We start from the raw sequence: 16,166 nt of genomic DNA, 5'->3' as shown, positions 1-16,166 counted from the left end.
GGAGGAGGCGGAAAATTTTTTTTTCTTTCTTAATAAAAAAAAAGAAATTAAGAATAAAAAAAAAAAGACAATCTGCTCCATTGACACAAAAGAACTTCAATCAGACCAGATTAAACCACATTTTCTTTGACAGGGTTTCTCTGTAGGTTTGGAAGCTGTTCTGAAACTAGTTTTTGTAAGTTTGGAAGTTGTCCTGGAACTAGCTCTTGTAGACCAGTCTGGCCTCGAACTCACAAAGATCCACCTGCCTCTGCTCATGTTTAATAGATGGCACAGTCCTGGATGGCTGGGAGAACATGGTAAGGGAAGGACAGAGGTAGCACACAAGCAAACCCAAAACCACATGTTCCTTGTTCCTGAGTGAATGGTCCTGACCCTCCCCGAGGAGGAGTCAGTGCTTGGAAGGCTGGGAATTGGAGTCCACTGACTTTTTGGATAAAGGGGTGTGACAAGGAGCTGAGGTGATATTTATGACCAACAAAGCTATTTCAATCACCCTTGACATGATAGTAATAATAATAATCATCCATAGTTTACATTTTAAGAGAAATACCAGTTCTAGGGTTAGAACATTTTTTTAACATCAGCATTACTGAATTTATGCCCAGATAATTCCACTGGGGATGTGTCCTTTGAATTCTGTGAAACAATAAACATTCTTGGTTTTTCTATGGTAGATAAGTAATAGCATGGTGCCTAAACTTATTTTAAGATTAAACATGTAACCAAAGATAGACACAATTGTCTACAGGCAAGAGCTTCTTGGTTAGTATATTGCAACATTTCTTTGCACATTGAAGATATACATCTGACACTTCAAAAGAGAGCAATAAATAGTAAACGTATATTCAAAAATGATGACTATTATTAAACAAACATATATGGATATGTCATCAAGTCCCATTGAAAATGGCTGTCAAAAAATTAATGAACACTTCATGCCACATTCAAAATGGTCTGAAGCACATTCCAGGCATTCTTTGGTAAAGAAATTTTTAAAAATACATAATATTTTACTCTGTGAATTTAATTGTGACTTCCAGCATTTCCTAAAAGAAATTTCAATTACACAAACCCGCAAAGGCATCCCAAATATCCAGAAATGAACTCAACTTGAACTATGGGGAGATTTTTGGTAGGTTGAAAAGAGCCAGTCACTACAAGAATTTGTAATGACAGTTTCCTGGCTACCAAAAGGAATAATTTCCTTTATTTCTACTAAAAACTCATATAGCTATCCTATCAGCATATCAAGGTCCAGGCTACCCTCCAGGGTACCTTAGTTCCTACTCACAAGTACATTTCAATGGCCCCACACCAGTCTCATAAAGATTTCCTCCTCCAGCTACTGATAATACATGCAACCTGGCTATTCTCAACCTTCTGGGCTTCAGTTACTGCTATTTTCATTTAGCTATTTTTACTATCCCCTGACATTCTACTATCTCTCACAGATAGCCCTGGCAATGTCCAGTAGGTTGTCTATGTTCCCTCTACTTCTCATTTGTCTATTTTGTACTCTTTCGAATACCTCTGGCTGCTCTTGCTCTCATAATTACAGTAAAACCTTTCCATAAAAATGGAACAATCATGTTGCCAGTTTAAACAACTTACTTTCTATCCATGGTCTTTTTTTTCCAATTTTGGGCAATCCTGCTTCTTTTTATTGTCTGTTTTCTGGTAGATAGAACTGCCACCCATGCGTCACTTGAATTTCCTTCTGATATATGTGGCCTTTTGAACATAGACTTGGATCATGCATTTTCCACTTGGTTCTGGTCATTTTCAATATTTTCTTCTCCAAGAAGCCTTGCAAAATATAAATGGTCATATTTTAGAGTAGGGTTCTCACAATTATCAATAATACTGTCCCCTTTAATGAAATTATGACCTTGTGACTTTCTCAGAGATGTTTCTGTCCAAGACTGGCATTCTTTATGGTGTTTTCCTGCCATAACTTCACATTGTTCAAAAGTTGTTGTCTGATAATTAGCACTATCACAACTAAGCATATTGTGCAAAAGGTCTTCTTTACCTGATATAAAAAAAATCAATTTCTTTTAGTTCATGGTAAAAAATACTGATGTGATTAAGAAATACATTACAGTTCAGATTCAATACTAGTGCTTTATTCAAATTTCAATTTTATTTGTTTCTCATTAATTTATACTTTTATTTCTAGGGTTTTAAATGATGTACACCATTCAATATTGCATGGGTATGTTTGAAGTATAATTCTATTAAAGAAGTTGGTAAATGAAAAAAAATGTTTTGGGTTCAAAATGATATGAATAACTCATATTGTTACCAGGATTTTATGTTGGCCTGAAATTGTAAATCATATCAAATGACTATGTTGATCCATTGTACTACATTTTAAAGAGACTACTGATTATACCACTACATGATGGGTAGAAGTCAGATGTGAAAGAGTGAACAGCCAGAAGCATCAGGGATTGTCAGTGCTGAATGCCAGGGTGAAGGCGGATCAAATTAATACAGGCCAATTGGTATAATATAAAAGCAACTTTAATATAAATGGGCGCCAAGTGAAGGCGGATCAAATTAATACAGGCCAATTGGTATAATATAAAAGCAACTTTAATATAAATGGAACACTCACGCAACCGAAGTTCCCGCGATGCCCAGAAATAGGAGCCAGGAAGAAGGGGTTACCAGCGTTTGTGCACCCCAATTTATAGACAGGAAGAAGGCTGTCCCGCCCCCAAAGGGCGGGCTCTCCTAATTCAACACCAGGGCTATCTTTTTGGAGCAGAGAAAATAACAAAAATGTGGGGACAGTACTGCAAGTTATAAGTTATTGAGAAGGAAGGAGGGTTGGTTAGCTGGAACAGCCTGGGAACTAGCATAGTATAGGAATAGTAGGGGAGGTGAGAAGTTCCAGCAAGCTAGTGTGGGGGTGTTAGTATTCATAACAATGATGTGTTACTAGAAACCAGAGAAACCTGGAAGTTAGATTTTGGCTTTGATATGTTAATGTGGGATTCTCTGTATGCTGTGAATATTTTTTTATTTCTGTTGGTTAATAAAGAAGCTCCTTTGGCCTATGGCAGGACATCATAGGGCTAGGCAAGAAAACTAAATTTAATGTAAGGAGAAGGAAGGCAGAGTCAGGCAGATGACAAGTAGCTGCTAAAGGAGGAAAACAGCAGAATATTACCAATAGGTCACAGCCTCATAGCCAAACAGTGCTCTAATTAATATACTTTTCATGTGATTATTTGTGTCTGGGTGACCAGAAAGCAAAACTGCAGTCTCTGTTACAATTTGTAACCACATATATATTCCCAAGGTAAGAGGCCCTTTCGGTCTGGCAGAATACATTTTATGTAGGATTTTATCTCTTCACCAGCAATACTTTTATAGTTCAACTGCAGCAGAGCTAAGATTGTCACTTTTGGATTGTCATAACCTTTTGAGAAATGAAGATTCTCCTTGAAACTGACAACTACAGAATTTTCATTGTATGCATATAAGAACATGTTCAAGTACCAACGTACTTTACTTCACCGTTGTTAGATAGATTGTAAAACTTATTTACCACTGGAAGAGAAACAGCCATCTTGGTGATAGAGCAGTGATTTTCAATATAATCACTATTGATTTGGTGGCAGGCATGTGGCTTTATTTGGAAGCAGTCTTGTGCATCAAATGATATTTGGTAACATTCCTAAAGTCTCATTATTGGGATATTATTTATCACTAGGATATTTATTATTTTAATCCCAGCCTCAATGTGTGAACTCATAATCATTTTTTAAAATATGATAATATGTCCCTTAGGGAGGGAAATGATTATTGTCAACTAAGACTTATTGATTAAAGGCAAACATCATTCTGATTTTCTTTTGAAGATGCTGTATTTATGAATTCTCAAAAGAAGAAATATACAGAGTAACTAGCACATTAAAAATAAGTAATTTTAAACATTGGGGAAGTACATATCAAAAGTATACTAAAATAGAACTTCAAACTCAGTTTACTGCTACCTCAAAATATGCCATTCTCCATATTCATATTTAATAGTTATTTCTGGGATTTTTTTTTTACTGAAAAGACATTATTCTTTGGAAAACTTGAAAAATATTCCTAATTTGCAACTTAATTCCTGGCATCTCATTTTTTGTAATTCCACCCATATCTCATTCCTATTTGTGTTAAGAAGTCTTATGCCATGTATCACCACAATTTATAAAACATTTAAGTTACTTAATTAAGATCACTTAGTTTTCATCCATGCTCTATCAATCAACAGTTTTGAGGTTTCACTTCTTATCTGTTCTCTACTAGGTCAACTGAAATCATTGCTTTTGTGATAGTCCTTGGATATGTGAAGGCGAATTTAATTAATCCAGGCCAGTGGGTACAAGAAGACAATTTTAATATAAAAGCACACTCACACACCCGGAGTTCAGCGATCCACCGTACACCGGAAACAGGAAGGGCTCCAGTCTCGCGTTCCAATTCATTAGTAAAAACATTCGCCCGAGGCTGTCCCGCCCCAAAAGGCGGGGTCTCTCTACAGATATGTATGTCTTCAAGTATTTAGACTTAGAATGTAGATTTCCTACATTTTTGTGGTTGAATTCCACATTATGTCTTGTAAAATTTCACATAAATAACAAATTCTCATTTCATATCATTGATTTCCATTCGTAAACTTAACACTTGTTACTCTATTGACATCTTAATTGGTTGAATTGTATTCATTTTGTGTCCCAAATTTGTTATCTTTAATTTTTTCACTTTTTTCACACTTTAAGATTGTTTGAATAAAAATATCTGTTCTTTAGTATAATTAACCTTTGTAAAAAATACAGATGAGCCAGGCGGTGGGGGCACATGCCTTTAATCCCAGCACTTGGGAGGCAGAGTCAGGCAGATCTCTTTGAGTTCAAGGCCAGCCTGGTCTACATGAGCTAGTTCCAGGACAGGCTCCAAAGCTACAGAGAAACCCTGTCCTGAAAAACAATACTAAACAAACAACTCAAAAATAGACAAATGGACAAATGAGCTTCTCCATGAAAAAAAATGAAATTTATGTCCTGGCAATAGTAAAGCATGCATGGGCAGCTAGTGCATGGCAGTTCTGTTGAACTTGGTCATATTGGGTTTCACAGTCTATGTTGATGAGGACAACTGACCAGGCCTTTTCCTTGGTCTTCTCCATGGGATACCATAAATGGAAGGAGGCAAGAAAAGCATCATAAAATCCGATCTGCAATAAACTATTGTTCTGAAACTTTACTTCATAAGCAATGGTTGAAAGGAAAATGTAAATTTTGTACATATTATATATAGATTTCATGTTTATAGATTATTTCTAAAATTGTACAGTCTAAATTTTTAAAGGAAAAGCACTTAAAATTTATTTTAATAGACTGAATATATTTAGAGAAAAATGTACAGGGAATCAGTAGGAATATTTAGCATTTTACTATTTTCATAAAATTACATACCATTGTGGAAGGTATGCCAAACATATTTCTTACAGTTTCAATAAGGCAATTAATATCACCAAACAAGTATCCTCCAATTAAATACACTACAAGGCTTTAGCTAAAATGCATTATTGTCAAATTTTTCAGAATCTATAACATTCCTTTTATGTTCTTTACATGTTATGGTCTTAAATATGAAACATTATTTTAAGTTATGAACATCGTAGACATGGGCAAAATAAAACAATTTGTGAAGGGTTTGTGTAACTCAATGTTACAAGAATTTTGAATTTATATTTATTTCTTATTAATCTAAATGATTAGAATAATTATAACATGAATGTTATGGCGTGTGGAACAATCCAACTATTAAAGTGGACTCCTCTTTGGATGTATATGAGGCCAAGTTTAAGAGCAAACTTTTATGTCTTTTGTTAGTAATACTCCACATAATTAGTGGAAGAGAAGAGAAAAATAGTACTATATGTGGTTAGAGCAGTTTATTTTATAAAACTTAAACCTTTGATTTTGACTCAGATAATTATTTTGGGAAACATCCTGTAAATTGTAAGAGGTTTGAACATATTCTTGATATCATCACACTAGACCATACTAGATGTAAGTAACCTCACATCTTCCCTTGGTTGTGATTATTCACAATTGTGTCTAAAACATAAAAAAAGCTATTCCTCAGGAACAGATGCAGCTGTTTTCAGTTCAAAGCACTTGATTATAGAGTTTTTTCACCATTACTTTGTGCTATTGAAATGGTTGCATGCCTGAATTCTCAGAAATAAGGAAGGCATACAAAATTAACAGAGATATTTTACAAAAGATAGGAAATATCATTATCTAACAGTGTAAGGGCATAAGAAATATAGACCGAATGATCTTTAATAATAATAACAAAAACAACAATATAAAAATCCACAGATTTATTATCTTTGGTTCCATGCACATAACATTTTTCCTAAGAGCTCCTTTGAAGAAAAACTGTAAAACAGATTAGTTGTTCAGTTTACTATGATAGTTTGGTTTATTTGCATGGTCTATATTACATACCTTCTATGTAGTTATTAATCTGATAGGCAATTTCTCTTACTATGATTTTTGAGTTGAATAGACTAATCTATTTAGTTGTCCTTGGCATTATAATAATAATGATAATAATGTATATTTCACATTGCAAGAGAGTAAGAAGTAGGGAAGTTAGAGGTGTATTTCTCAGTATCAGTTTTCTTAACTTTGGGGTCTCCATAACTATATTGGAGAGGTATTTTTCAGTATTCTTAGTCTCTCTTTTCCAGGTGAGTATAATATCAGAACCCTTCCTTGGTGTTATCCTATTTCACAATTATTTCATTACTAACAATTCCCCCCCCTTTTTGCATCCACTTAATTAGAGTTTGCAACATGTAAGCTTAGTATTGAGGATGTTGGCCTCTTGAATTTGTAACATACAAACAAAGACAATGAAAAATGTCAGAATGATTTGTAACAATGTAAGACATCTCTGTATATTCTGAAATGTCACCTGATCCCATTTACAATTGAAATAAACTCAGCTATTCAAACTCACAGAAGCAGTGCAGAAACAGCCTAGAGAATATTCTACTGAAAGCGTATTTATTATAGAAAGAAACTCCAAAATGTTAAACTCTGGAGTTGCTACTATTCTGGTGGTGCTCAATTCTGTAAAATATCTTTGTCATTTTCCCTAAGATTCTCTGAAGACACACAGTATAATGTGAGACCAGCTTAACAATCCATTCTGTAAATTTAGAGGTGACTTATTTTCATGACATGTTCCTTTTTGAGAAGATCTTGGTTATTAATTCCCACGTGACCTGTGATAGGTGGCTTTCCCGTCAGTGTTTCAGATCTACTTTCTTCTGATAGATTTGATTGCACAAATATTATGTCAGATTCTGAATTTTCTGTTTGCCTCTGCTTGTTTTCCATGTTTTCTCCTGCAAGAAACATGAAAAAGACTAGTACTGACTTATTAATTTAGGTTTCAATTCTTAAAATTCGCTAATTTAAAGATATCACAATTTTTTAATTACTCAATTTGTTACTGAAAATACAGTTTTCTTTACTCCTCATCTAACATATTTTCATGCTGTAACAAAAAGTTCAGCCAAGCTCCTAATAAAATTAATACTAGCCGGGCGATGGTGGCACACGCCTTTAATCCCAGCACTCTGGAGGCAGAGGCAGGCGGATCTCTGTGAGTTCGAGACCAACCTGGTCTACAGAGCTAGTTCCAGGACAGGCTCCAAAGCCACAGAGAAACCCTGTCTCGAAAAAAAAAATTAATACTAAGTATATCACACAAGACTATCTATCTCCTAGACCAGTTAACATCAAAAGAAGAAATGAAAAAGGAATTTAAAAAACATGATCTATCATAAAATAGTATGCACAAACTTTGTCTATAAACAGTATGCTTGGGAAAACTAATATTTGAATATTTTACATAGTTAAGTATTTTCAAAATTAATACATTTTCTAATAAAACAGCATAGTTTTACCAGTAAAGGGAAAACAGGGCACTTGGTTTCAACTTGCTTTGCAAAGATTCATGTTATCCTTAATAATTCTAGAGAAATTTAAAAGAGAATCAGAAAACATAATATTTCAATGTTTCACTGTGCATATAATCTAATAGACTACAATGGAAGATTCATCAAAATAAATACATCGCAGTTTATATTGCAGTCTGTAGTAATGATATTAATTTAACCAAATATACTGTAGTTATATTCAGTACTAGAATTTTCTTTAAAATGACATTTTGAGCTGATTTTGTACATTTTGTGTTGATTAATTTTAAAATATTAATTATGTTTACCTATCTCCTTAAAGGTGTGATTTTGATAATTCATGAGGTCAAGTTATAAAACTGTTGAAAATACTGACAAAATTAAATGAAATTTATAGGTTTAAAATAGTTTGAATAATTCTAAATATTACTAAAACCTAGAATTGACATAAATTGCCTATTAAAGAAAATATATTGAACCTAAACTTATACATCTAAGACAACACCAAAGAAACAAAACCTGCTATAATAGTCTCTTCACTATCTTGACATAAATCTATGATAAGGAATAACTCATTATAGTGGGTCTTTTATAGATAATGTTCAATCCTATTTCTCACTGAAAGAAAATTGTAGCTTTCTAGCTACAACTGAATTTTGAAACATCAACACTCTTCAGTTTGGGGGCCTAACATCTGTATAAGAAAACTATTCTTCATGTTGTGGGATGCCTTGGAGCTTTTGTTGACACTCTTGTGTAGACAAGTACATCCTTACCCTTACTTTGGCAATCCACAATTATTTCATGACATTCTCATATGTCTTATTGGGGAACACATTTATCTCTAATTCAGGTGTATTTGAGTTCAGTTTTACAGCGTTTCTAATTACTGTCAAGGGTGTTGCATTCCTGATGTCTCAAAAAAAAAAGACAATACAAATGCTACCTAGATAGATGAAAATGATGAATAACATTAATCATCTTGTAAATATACATTAAAATAAGTGAAAATGCCATCTCAAATAATTTTCAATGGTTATTATAAAAATAAATAACTTACCAAATTTCATAGTTTTGATGAAGCTGGTTGCACCTGTTTCATTTCCTACTTCAAAAGAAATTTTGTCAGTTCTATAATAATAGCTCATGATTTGGGACTCCACAAAATATTTGTGCTTTTACTTAAAAGGTAAGATGATCGATTTCAAGCTGTCTCTGGATGACACGGTGGATCATCTGAGTTCAGACAACAGAGAATAAGCTCTATTTCAAAGAGAAAAATATATGGTAATTATTGTGTATTTTTAAAAAAAAGTCTGATAGGACAGCTGAAAAGTGCAAAAGAGCAGAAATGAACACAGTTAAGTAAGTAGCAACATTGGTAAATTATCAAGGCAACATCTTCAGTAAAAATCCAAAAGCTGAGATGAAAACTAAAACAACTGAAAATCTATTCAATGTAATTGTGACAGAAAATTTCCCAGACCCTGAAAATTCACAAGCCAAATGCCCATTTAGAGCTCCATATAGAAATATACAGAGAAAAGCTTATGTACAATACAGTAGAGTCATATGAAAATTAAACCTCATTATACCTAAACATTTCACAAACAGAAATAGAAATTCTAAAGTTTATAATAACAAATGTTCAAATTAAAAATCAGATGGATCAGATTTTTCAATGACATATATAATAATTTAATGCTATATAATTCCATGATTTATATTAAAGTCACAGAAAAAAAAAAACAGAAAAATCCAGAACTAAAGTCAGTATAGAAGGCTGAATGAAATAATAAAGGTCAGGGCAGAAATTAACATATTTCAGATTGAAAGAGTGCAAACAATTAATAGAGAAGATATTTTTCAAAACATAAAAAAATAAACAAATCTTAGCCAAACTAAAAAAAAAATAAATAAATGGTGGACTCAAATGAATAGCATTAGAGATGAAACTGAGGAACTTACATCATATACTAGTGAAATTCAGGAGGGTATTAAAGAATGTTTTTTAATTAATTTATTTATTAAAGATTTCTGCCTCCTCCCCACCACCGCCTCCCATTTCCTCCCCCTCTCCCAATCAAGTCCCCCTTCTCCGAGCAAGTCCCCCTCCCTCATCAGCCCAAAGAGCAATCAGGGTTCCCTGACCTGTGGGAAGTCCAAGGACCACCCACTTCCATTTAGGTCTAGTAAGGTGAGCATCCAAACTGCCTAGGCTCCCCCAAAGCCAAAAAAAGAAAAAGAAAAAGAAGAGTCAGATGGAAGGTTGTAAGGTTCTAGACTGCCCCGTCGCATCTTGGTGAGTGAGATATCAGTCACACCAATGCATATGCAATAAATTTAATAAATTATAAAAATTAAATAAAAAAGAATGTTTTTAATCTACATTTGATACCATAAGATTATAAAAAGTAGATAAATTTGAGGACACATTATACATATTAATTGAGCCTAGGAAGGCTTAAGTATCTTGATAATATCTCTAGCAACAATATCAAAGCAGTAAGAAAGACTACTACTAAGAAGGAAAAGATACCGAGATCAGACAGATGCCTGACTGAATTCTACCAGACCTTTAAAGAACAAATAACAATAATGCTGTTTAGCATATTCTATGGAATGTGAGTAGAATATGTGTTATAAACTTCATTCTACACACTCTTATGTTATTATACCAAAACCAATTAAAGCTCCATCAAAAAATGATGTAGAATATTTTTCTCATGAGTATGTACACGAATAAAGTTTTGCCAATTTAATGAAAAACAATTTTCAAGCTATAAGCCACAATCAAATCTATATCATTACAAACTTTATAAGCATATTTAAATTTATGCATATCACAAAATGTAATGCACCACATAAACAGCTTACTTCAGACATAATTTGATCATCTCAACAGACACAGAACATGTCTTTGACAAAGTTCAAAATACCTTCTTGATGAAAGTTTCTAAAAAGCTATGTACAGAAGTAATATGTTGTTAGATAATCATTACCACAGATGACAAACCTACAAGAAATTCTATATAATAAATGTGGGGAAATATGAAAATATTTCCTCTATAATTAGGAATAAGACAAGAATATCCAAGTTCTCAACATAGTTTTATTGAGTCCTAGAATTCATCTTATAGATTGTATGATGCTATCTTTAAAACATCTGAAGTATTTTATCAGAAAACTCTGAGATTTAGTAAATATTTTAAGGAAAAAAAAACTATTGACAATGAGCATGTTTCTAGCAAATCAATGTAAATAACTCCATTTCCAATTGCCTGAAAAGCTAATAGAATATCAGGAAGAAAAGTAGAACAATGAGATAAAAGACTATTACAGTTAAATTTTAAAAACACTAAAGAAAAATGAAAGTTGAATCTAGAAAGTGGACTTTCCCATTTCCATGTATTGGCAAATTCAAAATTATAAATACTGGCTCAGTACCAAAGTAATCTAAAAATTCAATATAACCTTTTTCAAAGTTCAAATAAAATACTTTGTAGCAATAGAAAACATGACCCTAAAATTCATATGAAATCTTAAAATATCCTGAGTAACCCAAGAGATATTTAGCAGAACGAACATCGCTGCACATATTATAGTACCTGATTTCAAACAATACCATGGAGCACAGAGCCATAGTACCAAAATGTCAAAATGTGGCATGTGTTCCAAAAAAAAACAGCAAAAATAACTCAAAAAAAAAAAAAAAACATGTGACTGAATGGGATAGAATGAAGACTTTAAAATATGTCCGTACAGAAACAATCCCATGTTTTTTGACAATAACACACACACACACACACACACACACACACACACACACACACACACTGGAGAAAAGAAAGCATTGACAACTAGTGCTGGGAAAACATGTAGATAAATGAAATTAGATAACTGTCATTTAGCCTATAAAGATATGTTAACTCAAAATAGCTCAAAGACCTTAATACAGTGTATGTTGTTTGTACTCCTTATGAGTAAAGACAAATGGATGTCATGGACCACATAATGGAAGTTGAAAAATCTTTCACGAACTTGTTCCAAAAAAATGTGAGTCCTTAAAAAACAAGTGTACGTTTCTAAATGTAGGATTTGGTTATTGTGCATGGGCATGTGTTAATGGAGGAAAACTATGTCAGAAGGAACATACTTGAAAGAATTTCACTCATGTTGAAAACTAGCCTAACCTGGGGGTTGGAGATCAGATTTTGAATCTGATCAATGTGGAAATAATTGATGCTGTCAACAATTTGGATGTAAATATTTTCTACACAAAATAATACACAAGTGAATAATTTCAAGTACTTTCTGAAAAAAGGCATTTCTTTCTTCCTGCTTAACATCTACTTAACATGCATAAGACAGCACCATTCATTACCAAGGGAAAACAATCTACCCTCAAAATGTTAATCTATTTGGCTTAGTGCAACAGATTTAACTGTCACGATCAAAGAAAGGTTTATAGAAAGAGCCATGTCTAAATGACCATTATTCAATTGCTAACATCATTGGCACAAGCATGACAGAAGGCCAATCAAATCTAAGCTCTCTGTCTCAGAACTAAGAGTCCAAAATGACTGGGAATGTGGTAGGAAATCTTCCCTCTCTCTTGCGTACCACCACAGTTCTTTCAGTCTTGTCCCCAGGCCTTTGACAGACCACTTACCACCTCCCTCCATTCCCTGAGGACTCTGCTTACAGTGGTCTCAATATTCCTATGTCTTGTGGGCACATTAAGACCCCCCTTTTAATTTACCTCCATTCCTTTCTGTCAGACGTGAAACATTTTCTACACTGAACCTCCAGTGATAACACTTTACAGTGATTAAGGTTGGCAGATCACCTCATCCTTGTCTTCTGCTAAGATCTCTTCATTTTCATGCTCAGCATAGTAACAATCTGTTTATAAGTGCCTGCCCCCGAGTTCCATTTCAGTAACTGGAAACTCCAACTCCTGATTCAGACAGAGGGTCCCCTAGTCCTTTCATTCCTGTTTCTCCAGATGATTCATTGCCTTACTGCCAATTCCCTACAGAACTGCCTCTTTATACCATACCTCTGTTTCCCTGTGGATTCCCACCTCAAATGTGTGAGGAGGATCCCCTTAATTCTTTCCTAAAGCCCCTTTCACCCTTTTCTCCTAGCCCACCTCTAGTCCTCTCTGCCACCTACCAACTTGCAGAAATGTCATCTAAGAGGCAATCTAATGAAATCTGTGAAAATGCAGTTTAATGAAATGATAAAACAATTCATGACACAACAATAGGATTTAACAAAGAAACAGAATCTCTTTTAAAAAACACAAACTAAAATAAAACTGGAAATGAAAAAATTTAGGAAGTCAAACAAAAATCTCTAAAATAAGCCCCACCAACACAGGAGGGAAAAACAGAATCTCAGTTTTTGATGACAAGGGAGAAGAAATAGATGCCTAACTTAAAGAAAATGCTAAATCTGAAAAACTCCAGGTAAAAAACATCCAGGAAATCTGGGATACCATAAAGAGACCAACTCTATGAACCGTTGCAATAGGTCAAAAGCCCAGAAAATGTTGTCAAAATCATAAAAAAGTTCTATTAGCCTTAAGAAGAAAATGCCTATCAATGTACAAGAAGTACATAGAACACCAAGTAGACTGGACCAGAAAGGAAAGACCTTTAGGCACATAATAATCAAAACAATAACCATAAAAAGCAAAGAGAAATTAAGAGCTGAAAAGCAAAATGACCAAGTACCACATAAAGGCAGACCCATTAGTATAACACCTGACTTCTCAATGAAAACTCTAAAAGCCAGAAGGGTGTGGACAGTTGCTCTCCAAATGCTAAGAGACTAAATATGTCAGCCTAGACTATTATATGCAGCAAAAATATCAACGATAATAGATGTAGAAAGAAAAATATTCCACATAAAACTAAATTTAAGTAGTGTCTATCTACAAATTCAGCTCTAAGGAAGGGACCAGAATAAAAAACCTTAGCCTAAAAAGGTGGCCACACTCAAACAACAAAAAGAATAAATAATCTCCAGTAAAGAAATGAAAAATTGAGAAAACTCACATAATAACAATACAGAAACCAACCAACAGTTGTCATTGTTAACTCTTAACACCAATAATTCCTCAATAAAAAGACACAGTCTTAAGATATCATATTATTTATTTATTTATTTTTATTGAAAAAATTTCTGCCTCCTCCCTGCCTCCCATTTCCCTCCCCCTCCCCCCACTCCTCTCCCCCTTCCCCCACTCCATTCACCTCCCTCTCCAATCTGAAGAGCAGTCCAGATTCTCTGCCCTGTGGGAAGTCCAAGGTCCTCCCCCCTCCATCCAGGTCCAGGAAGGTGAGCATCCAAACACTGGAGCACCGGACTGAGCTCCCAAGGTCCAAATGAGGAGCAGAAGGAGGGAGAACATGAGCAAGGAAGTCAGGACCGCAAGGGGTGCACCCACTCACTGCGACAGTGGGGCTGATCTATTGGGAGCTCACCAATGCCAGCTGGACTGGGACTGAATAAGATATTGTATTATAAAACAGAATTTTTCCTCCTGCTGTGTCCAAAAAAACCATAATTTTTTATCATAAGCAGACATCATCTCAGAAGAATAGAGTCTAAGCCAGCTGGATTTCCAAAGTTGAGTGGGGAATTCAACAGAAACCCCAATCCCTTATTCAGAAGCTATTTCCAATTGATAAGCATTGCAAAGGGAAAATTAACTTTCTCCAATGGAGTCTTGTTGTTTATACAAATCACACTTAAATTCAGGCCCCATATCCTGAAACAAATGGCCAGCAAAAAAGAATAATAATAATTCAACGGTATTTTGGAGGCTTTTTGTCTCATAATAATTTTTGAATGTATTTTTAACCTTACAGGACTTGATTGCATATTGTGGTTTCTGATTTTGTGTTTTTATGGGATTTCTGTGTAAATAAATGTGTTTTTATAACAGTGTGTGTTTCTTGTGTGTTTTCTATGGATGTTTGTTTTTTCTTTTCTTTTTTCTTGTTGTTCATGTTTTGATGCATATCTGCTTTATAATGAGAGCAAAAACGAAGGGTGATTGGAGAAGTGAGGAGGATCAGGGTGTAGTTGAGAAAGGGAAATTCATGATCAGAATATACTGTATGATAAATATATTTCCAATAGTAACCATGAAGAAATATTTAACACTTGCCTGATTAATTTTTGTGTGTATTAATATATCCATGCAAAGCCAGGGTGAATGGAAGTAGGACTTTCATGAATTTAATAAGCTGCCCAACTACTTGTTTCGATATAATCATATCGTCCTTATATAGGAGTAAATAGAATACATAAGGTAGTCAAGTAATCTGTACTCTAAATACCACCTTAATAGGTAAGTCTAATTCTTCAGCTGTTATATACTTTTTCTTGATACACACACACACAAAAAGCACATTATAATGGTGCTTAAAAATATTTTTTAAAAAATTAATAGTAATACCTCTATACAAATGAAGGTTTTACTTACTATTTAGACAAGAAAATATATAGCAAATAAACATTTATACTTTTCCTGGATTTGAAAGGACAAAAAAAAACTTGTCTAATTACAGAGTATTAGATAAAAAATATGATAAAGTCTTTACGAGACGAATCCAGGATTCTTAAGGCAGAGATTGAATGTTTAAAAACAATTGAAAATGACAATAATCTTCTCAAGAATCAGTTTGAAGTTCTCCAGGCTAATGTTAAGGAGAAATTCATTACTATGGAAGAGGGAATAGCTGATTTGGATCGTAAGCTTCAGTCCCTTTCTGTAGGAACTGAAACATTAGTGGCTGATATTAAGGAGAAATTCATTACTATGGAAGAGGGAACAGCTGATTTGGATCATACGCTTCAGTCCCTTTCTGTAGGAAATGAAACATTAACTGAGAGAATCAAAACTGCTGAATGTGACAATCGGATTTTGTCTAAAGCTTATGAAAGATTGACAGAAAGATTGTCAATACAGGAAGGCACGGTTTATGCCATAAAAATTATGTCCAAAGATGAGATGGTATCTCTAATGGACAAACTTCATACTTTAGAATCCTCAATGAAGGCTTTGGAACATAATTCTGGACAGGAGATTCAGACATTGCAGAAGGCAATGGTGAATAGAATTGAAAAGATTGAGGAATTT

General features: G+C 34.0%; 1 protein-coding gene across 1 annotated transcript in view; it reads right to left on the bottom strand.

Annotated features, from left to right (window-relative positions):
* LOC101986552 overlaps positions 1 to 16,166 on the bottom strand; it is a 44,690-nt gene that overhangs the window by 11,895 nt on the left and 16,629 nt on the right. The window contains 1 exon segment of the mRNA XM_026777412.1: positions 1,709 to 1,809. Within this exon segment, the coding sequence (XP_026633213.1) occupies positions 1,709 to 1,809 (101 nt within the window).

The sequence above is a fragment of the Microtus ochrogaster genome, unplaced genomic scaffold, assembly GCF_000317375.1.
Source record: "Microtus ochrogaster isolate Prairie Vole_2 unplaced genomic scaffold, MicOch1.0 UNK64, whole genome shotgun sequence".
NCBI lineage: Eukaryota > Metazoa > Chordata > Mammalia > Rodentia > Cricetidae > Microtus > Microtus ochrogaster.
Note: the sequence above shows the minus strand (reverse complement) of the source record. Positions and strands in the feature narration are given on the sequence as shown.